The 14986-nt window shown below is 36.9% G+C and overlaps 1 protein-coding gene across 6 annotated transcripts in view; it reads right to left on the bottom strand.

Moving 5' to 3' along the window:
• Window positions 1–588: 588 nt before the first annotated feature.
• Window positions 589–14986, bottom strand: part of RAB3IP (RAB3A interacting protein) — a 57660-nt gene continuing 43262 nt past the window's right edge. For 5 of the 6 annotated variants that reach the window (XM_072655364.1, XM_072655360.1, XM_072655361.1 and 2 more), the window contains 3 exons: window positions 10305–10404; window positions 10140–10209; window positions 589–8110 (listed from right to left, as the gene is read on the bottom strand). In XM_072655364.1, the coding sequence (XP_072511465.1) occupies window positions 8028–8110; window positions 10140–10209; window positions 10305–10404 (253 nt within the window). In that variant the 3' untranslated portion in view covers window positions 589–8027. Of the gene's footprint in view, window positions 8111–9633; window positions 9736–10139; window positions 10210–10304; window positions 10405–14986 lie in introns of all 6 variants that reach the window. The other variant, XR_011977268.1, reaches the window with a different exon arrangement.

The raw sequence follows: 14986 nt of genomic DNA, 5'->3' as shown, positions 1-14986 counted from the left end.
TGGCCTTCTTGTAGGCCCCTTCCACTTCTGCAGGAATGGGCAAAGAGGCAAACAGGGCCAGAGGTTTTTAAGAACCACTTTTTAGCCTCTCTATACACATTAACTTAGCTGTTGGTACCCTATATTTGAGATCCTTGTTCAGTAACTACACCATGGACATATGACTGAAGAAACCGTTTAGGTTCAGTCGTAACATTCTTGCTATAAATGAAACGAGGCTACCAGACTAAGTTGCAGCTAATATGGAAGAAAATTTTCCCTGGAAGAAGGAGTTGGTACGGCAGAGTTGGTTTTAACATGTATCCAAAGACAAGAAGAGATATTTCATGGGTTACATGATCATCTCCTACTTCAGGGCTCATGATAAATACCTGTAGAGACAACCATAAAAATGACCAGTGCATAGGCACCAATACCACTTACAGAGAATAAGAAGATAGAGAAATTCTAAGAAGAATCTGATTAAAACATTTCTAAATGAAATAAATGTAGCCTTTTCATAATACTCAGTGAATTCAACATGGGGGAGTTCAATGTAGGGGAAGACAGCAAAAAAAAAAAATAATAATAGTAAACATGATTCAGGAGTAAGGAACCAATCAATCAACAAACATTTATTAAGAGCTCACTATGTGCCAAGCACTGTGGTAGGCACTGGGTACAGAGAAAGGCAAAAACACAAAAACAGTCCCTGTCCAGCAGGGAAGACAAAGGCTTGTACACAATAAAGAAATTTTACCCCTATACACCGTGAATATCTTCTTCTTCTTAAAAAAAAAAAGAATTGGAAGGACCTAGATCTGATGAGTACCAAAAAAAAAAAAAAGACAGGAAATGTGACATTACTGATGTGGGAAACATTTCTGAATAAGCTGTTTGTGAACAGTTATACACAATTGACTTCTTAAAACAAAGTTCAACATCAGTACAAAGTATAAAAGGAAGACTAAAAATATATAATAAAACAATTCCAAGCTGGCCTACTTAAACAAAATATTGATGCTGAAAAATGAGAAATAGATGGAGGAAAAGATCACTAGAGGAGAAGGCATTACCAATAATAGCAATTTCATATGAAAATTTACCTTCAAATGCTCAGATATCTGTGATCCCAATATGAGGAGTTCCCTCCACTCATGCAAATCACAACTCATCCATGCCTGCCAATTCTTTGTGACTCTTGTTAGGTTCCCAAAAGTTTGCCACAAAGAGGTTCTGTTCTTCTACTACTTGTCAAAGAACACAGAAACTTCAACAGTCACGTACTTTGACAAACTTTTTTCAATTCACTGCAATGTTAAATATGAAGTACAACTTCTCGAACTCAAGAGATGGAACTCATTTAGGGCAGGTAAATTCGTCCTCATCTCCTCATCTCCATGTTGGTTGCCATTCATGCTTGTCAAATTTTTTTTTTACTAGAGCTCAGTTTCATTTCACAGTTCCTTCTATGTACATTGCTGAAGTAATTGTATATATTGTGATTCTAGACTTGAATATTTCATGTTACTCTTCCCATTCTGATGAGTTTTTCAGAATTGTTCAGATTACTTGCTTTTTTATGGCACGGGAAGATCTATAGTTTAAAGGGATCTTAGAAATTCAAATGACTCATTTTGCAACTGAGGAAATTGAGGTATAGAGGTTAAATGACTTGCCCAGGGTCACACAGACCACAATTTGCTTAGCAATTCCCCAGTCTATGGGCTTCTATTTTGCTTGTTTCTCTAACATTAGTACTGTGAAGCATATGAAACCTGGTTTTCTGTTTTAAACCTTGGTGGGGAACACATCTCGCACCAGGTTCTCTGGGTCAAAGTATATGGGAATTTAAGCTACCTTCATCATCTAATTACCACCAGCTTTCTAAAATGCAAGAAAAAATATTTAAATCTAAGCAAAAATGGATGCAGCCATATTAACTTTCCTCATTGCAATTTGCAATTAGCTCTCCAAAAATTCATTTTGAGAAATCCGCAGCCCTCTTGAACCAACCTCCTTTCAAGAATCTCCACACCATGTGTTATTTGTCTTTTCTCAGAACTTTCTGTTACGTGTCAGGTAATTTCTAGAATACATCAATTAAGAAAATGTACCTGTACCCCAGGGGTTCCCAACAAGGAGGTCTGGGCTCACACAGATCCAAATTTACTATAAGGAGGCTCTGGCCTCATATGGACCTGGATTTATCTGTCTCAGGTAGAATCTGGATCCATGGGAGTCCAAACCCCTTTACTGGGAATCACTGGGCTATAGGGCACAAAATCCTAAATTCTCCACTAATTCTAGCAGCTTCTTGGCTTGTCTTTCCTAATCTGTCTTTGATTAAAGTCACATCCATGTCAGATAACTGATGCTTATCCAGTGTCTCAGGTCAGCTATCATGAATTCTAAAATATGTGGTCATTTTCTCCCAAAGTTTCTTTCATTGCCACTCTGCTAATAAACTCTAGAATAACTAAGAATTTATGAGGGGCGGCTAGGTGGCACAGTGGATAGAACACTGGGTCTGGAGTCAGGAAGATTCATCTTCCCAAGTTCAAATCTGGCCTCAAATAGTTACTACCTGTGTGACCCTAAGCAAATCACTTCAACCTGTTTGCCTCAGTTTTCTCAAATGTAAAATGAGCTAAAGAACGAAACGGCAAACCATCTTTGTCAAGAAAACCCCGAAAGGGGTCATGAAGAGTTGGGACACAAGTGAAAAACAACAAAGAATGTATGATACGGCTTCCAACAAAGAACTCTAAGAGGTATCTAGATAAAGTTCTCATCACAAGCATTCATTTCAACAAACATTAAAGACCTACCATATAAAAAGGACATGATGAAAAATGACATAGATGCTGATCTTAGGGAGTTAATACTCTAAAGAGGTGACATGGGGCTGGGCTCTGACATTTACTTAAGTATGATTTAAGGTAGAAGGTAATAGAGGCCAGAAACCTAGACTAAATGCCATAAGAACATTTAAGAAGAGAAGAGAATTACCTGCAGGACTTTGGACAAGTCACTTAAATTCTAAGGTTATTTTCCTAACTGTAAAATGAGGCAATTGTACTCATGTTTCTAAGTCCCTTCCAACACTCAACATCTTATGAGGATAAAACTTCATGGTGCAGTTAACACCTAAGCTGGGCCTTTAGTTAATAAACTGTCTGATACAAGGTACAAGTGCTTCAAACATGGGTTCCCCATCAACTTGCAGAAGCAAAAATCTAGTTGGCCAACAAACATTTATTAAGTGTTTACTATATGTTAGATACTGTGCTAAGTGTTGGGGATACAAAGAAAGGCAGAAACATTCCCTGTTCTCAAGGAGTTTCAACTGTAGTTCAATTTGACTAAAAGAGTATGCGAGGAGGAAATATTTCAAAATGGCAAAGGGAAACATCAAAACAGAGGAAGACTCTGGAGAGGAAGAGGGCATCCTATGACCTGTGTCGGGCAGTTTAGATGATAGAACGTGACAAGGGAAGAAAGTAAGGAGCAAGTACAAGGAGCTCACTGGAGCTAAGTAATAGGTATAAGGGTACACTGACGGCAGGAAATGATGGGATCCTCTGAAAAAGCAATGGCTAGTCTTGCTCCAAGGAATGATATCATACAGATGCCATCAGAAAAGGAATAATCCAGTGTCAGAGGAAGAAAAGAAAAAAATAGAGGTCACTGTTGATTCTCTGTGGGAGACCTAAAAATCTATTTATCAACCCAATGTTTTCTAATAGGAAAGTCTGCTTTCCTCTTGGAGCATACTAACAAGATGTGACACCCTCTCAAGACTTGTCAAACCCAATAACTCCATTGGTGCTTCAGGCAGAGACAAACAATTACATTTAAAGGGCCCCAAAAAGAATTGCTATGAGCTACAGTTCTGGGGAAGAAAATGAAGCCATTTGAGACACAAGTGGTATGTCCATCCCTATTTGCCATTTGAAGGCAAGAGCATTAGAAGAGAATGGTAGGTTTGGGAAGTGAACAGCTGCTTAAGAAAGAAAATGGCCCTGTATTTCTAAATTGTAGATTAAAATATAAGTTTGATGAGCTCCTGTTCAGGGATGGAGTGAAACTAACAAGTCACTGGTAAAAACATATTTACCTGAGGTCTTGCAAATCTGGTAAGGAGGGCTTAAAATTGAAAAAGGGGAAGAAATATCTATCAAGTTTGTGGTTTGTCCTTCATTCTTGAAGGAGGGTGATGTCTTGACTGGCTAGTGAACTGGATTTAAGTGGGGCAGTGCAAAGCCACCAGACTCACTCTCTCCTCCAGGATCATGAGTTCAGTGGCAAGACGATTGGAAATTACCCCAGATACGGTGGGAGACCTTGGTCTTTTTCAAGCTAAGGTCTTTCCTGGATCTCAGTTTGTCTGAGGCAACACCTTACTGAGTGATTTAAGGTTAGATACCACTGAAAAGAGTTATATAGCACAGTAGAGATACCTAGTAATTCACAGAAACCAAAAATCAAGAAAAGAGTCATTAGTAAAACACAGGGTTCTCAGATGTTTATGTACAAATGAAAAAAGCATGGATAATATGCAAGGCAAACTAGAGGTTCTAACATAAAGACATAAATGACCTCATAGGTAACTGCTGACCCTCAGGGAAGTAGGTTTCATGACTATAGTACCACTATGGAAGAATATATACCTCATTCAAAAGGAACAGAACAGGTGAAGAAATACTCTTTTATAAGAGTCAAAAGCATGAGGCATGCTAGAAAGTATCTGAATGAAGATCAGTGGAGGCAAAAATAGAAGCTGTATTGTTGAAGTATATTACAAGACACCAGAAGAGAAGGAGGAAATACACAACTAAAGAAAACAGATCACAAGCTTAGGAATGGGGCATAATAAAACTGTGGTAAGGAAATTCTAATACCTGGGCATTTGTCTTCCAACTCCTAACAAAGCAGTTAATTTAATTCTTGGAATGGTATAAAATCAGACACAGTTGACATGTTAGTTGATTTTGCCCAAATGCTTTTTCCCTGTTATGCTCATTGGTAACTATGGTCAACCCTAAGTCAGTTTCACTGCCCTAAATCCATCACACATGGCTAAGAAAGCTTTACCGATATTAGTTATTTCTGAGGCCAAGTGAGACTTTTCTTACTGTTGCTTAGTTGTTTCCAGTTGTGACCCCAACTGAAGTTTTCTTGGCAGAGATACTAGAATGGTTTGCCATTTCCTTCTCCAGCCTCAGTCTGCAGTTGAGAAGATCAAAGCAAACAGGGTGAATTGACTTAGCCAGCATCACACAGCTTGAGGCTACATCTTCCTGACACCAGGCCCAGTACTCTATCGACTGTGCCACTTAGCTGATCAGAGAGACCTCTACCCATTAACCCACTAACAATAATAATAATGATAATAATATTAACAATATTAGCTAACATTGATATAGTGCCTACTATCAATATCAATTGATAACTGACACTAAAAACCAATATCAATATCAATATAAAATAATATCAATATTAGGAGGCACTGTGCTAAGCGCTTCATATATATTTTAGATATATATTACTTCATTTTATCCTGCCAGCCAGCCTGGGAGGCAGGTGACTTGCCATAGATTACACAGCTAGTACTAAGTGTCGAGGTGGGATGTGAACTCAAGCCTTTCTGATGCCAGTCTCAGTGCTCTGATCTTTCCCATTGTCTCCACTTGGATTCCCTATCTTGTCAAACACGTATCATTTTCTCTCCTACTTGTCCAAACCCAGCTCCCTTATCTATTCTCCCCCTTCCTATGGCACCTTCCCTATCCCAGATATCTAAGCCAGTGCTAGCAAACTCAGATGGAAACAGGGACCATTAAACCACACATAAGGATTCTATGTACTGACTTAGCAAACCATATATAAGTATTATCTATGTTTTATTGTATTTTTATGTTAACTATTTCCCAATCACATTTTAATCTAGTTGGGGCCCACACTAGAGAGTGTTGTGGGCTTCATGTTTGAAACCTCTGATTCAGGCTACAGACCTTAGAATTTTTCATTCTTCTCTTTCATCCTTTTCCTTTGTTCAACCAACTATAAAAGCTTTGATTCTTTCTTCTATGTTTCTCAAATTTGATCCCATTGTCTCCATTTCTCTTTTAACTAGACTGCCTTCAAGACCACCAGAATCCAGATGATCCAAATTCAAATCCTGGTTCTGACATCTACTGGTTTGTCACATGACCGCTGAGTTTCAGCTTCCTTATCTCTAAAATGGGTATGACAGCTTATTTTCACTTTTTAAAATAACACAGTATAAACCTCAAAGCACTATTATCCCTCTGAACTACATGTCACATATCCTGCCCTGATAGATCAGGATAGACCAGAATTCAAATCCTGCCTTGGGCATTTAATTCCTGTGAGAGCCTGGACAAGTTACTTGAACTCTCAGCCTTAGTACTCTCATAATTAACCATAAAAAGGAATACTAGCACCTATCAGAGTTGTGAGAACTACGAGATCAAACCTAAGTGTTTTACCAACCTTAAGGCACTATATAAAGGCTAGTTCTTATTACTATTGTTCATTTTCCTGAAGTATAATTTTCACTGCTAAAAAAGCTAAAACAATCTTGGACATTATATAGAAAAGTATTGTATTCCACTTACAAAACTAACAGTCACTGGTCACATCAGATCTGGGGTGCCATGATAAACTTCAGGTACATTAAGGTCACTGAGAAATCAAAATGAATCCAAGATGGCAACCTGAGTAGTGAAGAGTCTGGAAATCATGTTATCCAAGGGATAGTTGAAAGAAGTAAAAGGTAAAAGTGAAGACTCAGAGCTCTCTTCAGATATTTGCTGGGCTATGACATGGAAGAGCTACAACATTGTGGAGCTGACCTGGGTCTAATACTTGATAGTTACAGAGAGGCAGACATTGTTCGGCATAAGAAAAAACTGAAAACTCACATTTTTCAACAGTGAAATAAATAGCGACCTTCCCCACCATGGGAAGTGCTCAGATGGACAGTGGTCATTCACCAAATCAGTTATAAAGGGAATTCGTACATGATGAGGTGGCTAAACTGGATGGCCAACATAACTGACATTCTTACGTTACCACTCTGCTCAAAAGATTTTCTGTTGGTTCCTATTTTCCACCACATCAAGTTAAAATGCCACTGCCTCACATTCAAAGTCTTCTATAATCTGGCCCTACTCAACCTTTAAAAAAATTTAAAAAATTTTTTTTATTATTCCACTTTTTACTATTTATTATTACTACAGCATATTTTACTATTCTACTAAAAAGTTCCCTTGGGTCAAACCATTTTTCTCATTATGTCCCACCCTAATTCCTGCTTTTATTCACTTACTCCTCTTGTCTGCCTGTTCAATACTGTCCCAATCCCACCTTTTCCATCAAGGAATTCTCAACCATGATAATTCCCCCTCATCTCTCCCATTTCTGCACTCATTATGAGCACTGAGGAGCTATTTATTTAAATTCCAAGTTTGATGAAGTCTGGGCCCACCTGTCATATTTTTCTTGCATCTTCCAGAGTAATGTGGCACATTTTCATGAACCAATTTGTAAAATTCAAAGCTAGTTAATCTTTCATAAATGGCTCACAGAAAAATCACTGCTAATATACAGATATTGTTAGTCCAATATACAAACAATTAGCATTTTAAACAAAAAATTACTCCAAGTATCAGAGATCTGAAATTCTAAAATAATGAGCTAACCTTTCATGTGGCAGACCAGAACTAGAGGAGAAAGCAAACACGTCTTCAATCTAACATTTATTTAGATTTTTTTTGCAACTATAAATTACAATCACAAATACACCTGCAAGTCTTTGTCTTAGTTTGTTCAACTAAAGTTTTATGTAAGCGTACACAGTATGTGTCAGTTTAAAACAAATCACAGTACTCCTTAATGCGTTTTGCAAGACAGGATAAAACATCTTGGACCCAACTTCTTGGAAATAAATATCAAGTGACCATAAAAAATTCAGCCATTTTAGTTATTCAGTGAAGTTCATGCATATTCAGTGTAGAGAATTAAAGCTCCTCCTTGAAATATCCCAGTTTTGCCAATGACATCTCTTTTCTCAACTGCATAACTTCCCAAAACATCTGATCAACTGCACAAAAGAGAAAAAAAAAGGACATGGAAGTCATTAAGGAAAGACTACCCTACATTCTAATTTAATTTTTCATTGAAGCACATTTGAAACCAAAGAATTAGTTTAAACTCCCATCACTAAATCCTGTGCCCAAGAAATCTGAGTCTATATGCTTCTCTTCTTATTAAAAACTATTCATTGTTTTAATTCATTTTGTGATGGCTGCAGCTAACACTTAAAAATCGTTATTAGAGTAGATATGCCATAATATTTTAAATATGATTCAACTCCATCAGAAATTAATGCTATGCTTGTATTGTAGTACACATGTATTAAAAGTTACTTTGTTTCAAGAGGAAAGAGGCACTTCAGTGCCATTTGCAATATAAATGTTGTTATCATCAACAATTACATTAATGCTCAATTACTTAAGAACTTATTATCTAATTCTTAGATCTTGTTCTGGCTGGCTACCTCCCGGCCATTTCTGAACATCTTTACGAGAAAGTGAGCAAGAAAAAAAAAGGGACTCAAATTCAGTCAGGCTACCCCTAAGTACAGTGGTAAAAGGTGTATTATCGAATCAAACTGTTGACAAAAATTAATTGGGAGCAATTTTCTATGGATTTAAATTACTCAACTTTTCCTATTACAACGGCTAAGACTTGGTTTTATAGTTAAGGGAACCAAGAATATTCATTTTGTTTCTAATAACAATGGATTTAAAAATTTTAATAGATTTCTCTTACACATGCACGGGTTTATGATTCTACAAAATGCTATGGAAGGGTTAAAAAAAAAAATGTATCACCTCTTCCCCTAAACTCATCTCCTAGAAAGCTTTTAATTTTCACGAGGAAAAAACAAACAAAACATCTTTGTCTTCACCATAAAACTTTTTTTCTGTAGTTCTAACAAAAAAATAAACATCTCACTTAATATGAAGTATTTGTTTTCCAACTTAGCAACAGTCTTTAAAATGTCTTTGCTAGTCTAATCCTATGAATAGGTGTCTGACAGCAGTATTACACAATCTATCACACAAAAACCTAAGCACACCAATAAAAACTTTTAATTTGAGAATCCCTCAGATACCATAGCTCAACTATTACAATTATAGCTGTATAGGAAAAACACATGAAAATATCCAAGTCAAGGAGAGGATAGCTTAGTTTTGAACTAGCATGTTTTGTTCCACACAAAATTAGAATTTGCTTGGTTCATCTGGATGAAAAGTAACAAAACACCACTATTTATTTCAAGTATAGGAAGATTTTCTGCCCCCAGCAAAAAATGAACACATAAAAGCCCATAAATGGCATTTTACCCAGCATAAAATTAATATGGCCTCGGCAGACTGCAATGATGATGCACTACGCTAGTCCAATGTCTGCTACGAGCTAGTTTTTGGATAGCTATGTCCAATTCGTAAGACTTTTCTTGGGTTTTAAGGTCCAATTTTTTAGCCTGAAACTTGAATAATCTGAGAATTATTAATAATTACTAATTATGAAGGAAGACTATATTAAAAATTAACACACTTGCTTGAATTTGGTTCTCCCAGGTATATCATCTGCACGTCTCTCCTGATTTAGAATACAGTAATCTTTATTCCATTCAGTACTGTCCTCACAATGGCTTTACTAATTTCATACATGTAAGCAAAAAATATAGAAAAAAAATGTATTGTTAGCTCTTTCATGGTTTATCACCAATTAAAACAAATCTGACTGCCTCTAGATTCTGTTCCATTCCTTGAGAGGCAGAAATTCAATGAGCTATGTACTACCCTCATGTACATTGACTAATCACACCCCTGAAGATAAAACTGCTCCTGTCTAGAGGCAGAATGATTAAAACAAAACAAAAAAAATCTAATGCACTTAATTCCTAACTTATGAATCAGTTTATTAGTATTTAAGAAACTCAAGAAAATGCCAATATTAGCATTCCTTCTTTTTTTCAGCATTATTACTAGGGAGTAAAAATATATTCCAAGTTTTTAATGCATAGTTGAATGCAAGCATTTGCTAGGATAGGTACTCACCATCCTGTTGTTTTACAAGTCCTTGCTGGATATAGCGAATGTATGTAAAAAAGTTACACACTGATGTGATCTAAAGCCAAAATAAAAATGTTACAAAAGGTCAACATGTTATATACATATTTACATATAAGGTAAATTTAAATAAAAGTTATACAAATTACATACCCTGTATCTGCAAAAAGGAGAAATGTAGTAGTAGCTGCTGGAGTCTCCTAATTTAATCCTGTGTTTGCACGACTTACTCTGCCCACTCAGAGCACACTTCCTGTAGAATAATTACACACCTGAGTTACTTACTCCTGAAAGCACCTACCCTGTCCATTCCATGCAGAAACGATAATATTGAGCATAACTAGCTGGATAGTTTGTTTTAGTTGGATTAGGTGGATTTAGCATAATAATAGTTGGATGTAACAATGTTTGGAATATTTTCTGAAATCCAACAAAATGATCATTTTCATTGTGTATTTTTTGTTATATTTGTAACAATCTCCCACAAAGAACACTGAAGTAAAGCAGTGAGGTCTGTACTGCTTGCAGTGTTTGGCCAGACTCCTAGCTAATGTGATCTCTAATGCTAACTGGCAGGTGGTACTCTGCAGACAGTTAAGAAGTAGAAGACAGGTGGCATTTTTGGTCTCAGGGGAAGGAATTCTGTGGCAGTTCAATTCTATCACATCCAGAAATGAATGAAGGTGCCAGTAACTGGCTACAAAAGGATTTCCATCTGTTAGGTTAGTGACAGGAGAGTTGCCTACAGGGCAAAAATGAGAGATAAACAAAAGGAGAAAAATAGGACAGTCCTCGGCTTTCCATCTGGGGTACAACATACTCCTTTCTTACATGAAAAATTGATCATGGCTCTAATGTTTGCCAAAATATAATAAGCAACTTCAAGTTAGGATTTAGATGACAGAAAAGATAAAACATTTGGCTGCATTTTAAGGTCTAAATTATTAGGTGTGGTTTTAAAGACATAACCGCAAAAAAATTACATGTACCCTATAGATTTATGACGACACAACAAACCCCTACTTTAATTTTTGATAATTCTTTTGGCATAATGATTAGTCTAAAGAAGTAAAGCTATATGATGACAATAACAGGAGCTAACATTTATATAGGACTTCAGGGTTTGCAAAACACTTTACATATTATTTCATCTAATTCTTACAATAATTCTGTGCAGTAGGTGCCACTAACCTCATTTTACAGATAAGGAAACTGAGTCTGAGAGAAATTAAATGGCTTGCCCAGGTTCACACAGCTAGTAAATGTCAGAGGGAGGATTCAAATCCAGGTCTACCTGACTCCTAAGCCCTTCATTCACTCTACCTGCTATGGCAAGTTCCCTCCCAATAAGTAACATTAAATAACCCAAGCTATATGTACTGATATTTCAAATTACGATAAAAAAACAAAAAAGTCACTCCACCACCTACATCCTCAAATGGATTTGGGAGTTCCCCATAATGACAGATCATAAGCCATCCACGTGGCTCATAATCCTGTGTTACTCCCATCTACAACCTCCACAAGGTTCATTACACGGACTCCACCCAAAGTGCTGGAGGCCTTCCTCCCTTCCTCAAGAGAATAAATATGGAACATCTTGCCATGTTCCTGTCTACCATTCCTCACCACATGGATAGCCCATATTCTCATCTTGTTATACCTCTCTTTGATGACATCTTTTGGATCTCTTCTTCCTCAGAGTTCCTCACTAGAAATACACTGCAGTCTGCCCACTCCCACTATGTGCCTTCCACTACCAATGGTGTGATGTTCACCTTTAGTCTTTTTGAAGGGAGGGTTGTTCCAGGTCTGGCTGCCATAAAGCCACAACACCAAAATGTCAGTATTAAAAAGATAGGTCTTTGCTGAGGTCAGTAAAAGTGCTCTGCAACTTCATGAAAGAAATCCAGCCCATCTCCTCCTCCTTTTCAACCCTGGGCCCAGTCTATATTATCTGTCCCAGAAATGTAAACAATCATGATAAGGTATCTATCCAAATTTATGTTGACATCTGTGCAAGAGACAGTTTCCAGCCACGGAGTCTTGCATGTGTGGATGGACACACTGTATTCTTCTGAGTGACTACAGATCTCTATTGAGAAGTTCTGAAATGTCGTGAGGCTTAATGCAACCAACACAATGTTACCCACAATGAGTACTGAGAGGTCTTTCTCCTTGACCTGTGCTCTCTGCTGAATCTCCTCCACTGCAATGGTAAACACAATGGGTAAGCACAATCTTCCCTATTTTATACCTCACCTGAGGTTTATTATTGGACATCAATGAATATTCTGTTGTTACATCTTCAAAGAAACTTATCTTGATCTGTAGATGGGAGGCAGCTTTTCCTAAGAGTGCTCCTAACCAGCCACTTCATTCTACTAACTTGGATGCTTTTTTTTTTTTTTTGGCAGTCAACAAACAATAAACACAAGGTGGACCTTACTTTGATGGTAAAGATGTATTCTGTTGTTGAATATTGTTTACCTGCTAGTTCCACACAAAATCTGCCTATTGAAAATGTCCTTAATCCATGTATCTATAATCCTCGTAAAAACTGTGTGAATGGGACAGTGGTTGTTGATGTTTTCTTGGTCACAATGAGATCTCATATATTTTTTCCACATTTTTGGTACTTTCCCCTCCCTTTAAATACCTGGTCAATTAAACCAATCTCTCAATGCCCTTATAATGATATTGACTCCAACATTATTAGTTTCACATTATATTTCTCACTGTATTCTTTCCCTCTCTCCTCAGTCTAAGTCTTCTTTTAAGTACCTAATTACTATAAGAATTCTTAAATTTTCAAGCAAATTATAAATAAAGGGATTTTATATTGTATCTTTCTGAAAAGGCAAGAATTTGTAATATGAATAAATACATTGCAAATTTATCTTATTTTAGTTAAAGTCAGATTTTCCAATGATTTCCCTAAAGACAAACACATTCGTATAATATTTCATGCTCTCACAAACCCGGGGTACTCTGGGTGTGAAGATATGAAATACTATGTAGGTATTCTATATCAGTCCTACTCTGTTGCAGTCTGACAGGGAGGTGATCCTGACTTCTCAAAGGCTATGACAGTGAAGATTGGGCACCCTGTAGCAGGTTCTCCTATGCTGGAAAAAAAGGCTTCAAGTACAGCCTGTGAACAGACTGAAGACCAGCCTTGCTAATCACGGTAAGGTTCATCATCTACATGCTACCCTCTTCCTAATGATTTTTTTTTTTTTTTTTGGCAAAGGCAACCCATGAAATGAAGAAAAATATAAAATGGTCCCAGATCTGTGCCCTAGATCCTCTGTTTCTGCAGTGATGGTGTCCAAGTAGAGGGAAAGGAAGCAGAGGGTACTAAGAATCACACAGTTTCTGGACATCAACATTCATTAAACTACAGTAAATTAACTGCTACAACAAGGAGACCAAAAGAGTGGAGAAAATGCTTTTAGTCAGTAAACACTTGACATACTTGCCAAATGGAGAGAGATGGCTGCCAACGGCAACGCTGGGTTAGAATATAAATTTGTAAAATCTTACAAACCAGAGAGAAGCAGTGAAGGGTAAAACCAGTCTAAAAAAAATCAGGATATCCAATCAAACTAAATCATCCCAGGGGTATATGAAGATAAAAATGGAAAAAGCACTAAAAACAAAAGAAAAAAATGGAAAAGATTTGCAGAAACTAGTATAAAAAACTATTTTTTCTATAAAGGACAGGAACTACCACTAATATCATGTCTCTAATATCACAGTTCATGAAGTGTTTACAGAAGTATAAACAGCATATAATGTATAAAAAATAGTAAGTAAAAAGCATCAATGTTCTTTTTAGGGAACAAAGCAGACAAATTGGATCAAATATGGAGAGAAGACTCATGGTGGGAGGCAGAATAAACTGCAAGGGCATTGAGGGAACAAATTTATACAAATCATCCTATAATTATTTGCTTTGTTGTCTCATCTCTTCCTACACATAAGCACCACCTATCTTGTCACCTAGATTTCAAAAAATTTGAGAACAGGGACCTCATCTTTCCTTATCTCTTAGAGTACTTGTTAGACGGCCTTACATACAATACATTCAAACTCCAATCGCCCAGATCTGCAGAAGTCTCAATCCAAGCACATTATTGGCAGAAATATATCTGGATTGACTACTTGACCAGGGGGCTTAGAAGACCTGGATTCAAATCCTGACTTCCTTCCATACTATTTGTGCTCTGACTTCAGTTTTCTCATTTGTAAAATTAGGGAGCTGACCCGATGATTTCTAAGCTTCTAGCTCTAACATTCTATGATTCTTATTGTACTAATATGATAAAAGTTAAATGTTGGGTGATAACTCTGCATATAGGAGCAGAGTTGTCCAACTAAGCCGCTCCTATGTGGCCCCAAGCAGATTAAAATGCAATTGGGAATAATTTGCAAAATAAATAAAAACATGATACCACACAGATCATTTAACGCGCAGTTTTCTAAGCCAACATGTGACCCACAGAGATCCATTTCTATTTGAGTTTGACATCACTCAGAGACAAACTAAATTATAACATACAGTAATAATTATACAGCAATAATTATAACTTGTGGAAAATTTAAGTTACGAAACAGAACTGGAAATATTTAGCCCAATTTAAAATTCTCTAGTGTCTACTGAATGGGGGCACTCTCCACCCCTATGTTCATGACTCAGTCTAAAGGGTCACCAGGTGAATCCCAGCCTAAGCGTCTGGCATCAAGGGGAAGTGAAGCTCATAAATACAGAAGGAACGCCTCAGAGCAACCAACAAAATAAAACTGCTATGACAATTCACACGCATGTTAAA

The sequence above is a fragment of the Notamacropus eugenii genome, chromosome 3 (genome assembly GCF_028372415.1).
Source record: "Notamacropus eugenii isolate mMacEug1 chromosome 3, mMacEug1.pri_v2, whole genome shotgun sequence".
In the NCBI taxonomy this organism is placed as follows: Eukaryota; Metazoa; Chordata; class Mammalia; order Diprotodontia; family Macropodidae; genus Notamacropus; species Notamacropus eugenii.
Note: the sequence above shows the minus strand (reverse complement) of the source record. Positions and strands in the feature narration are given on the sequence as shown.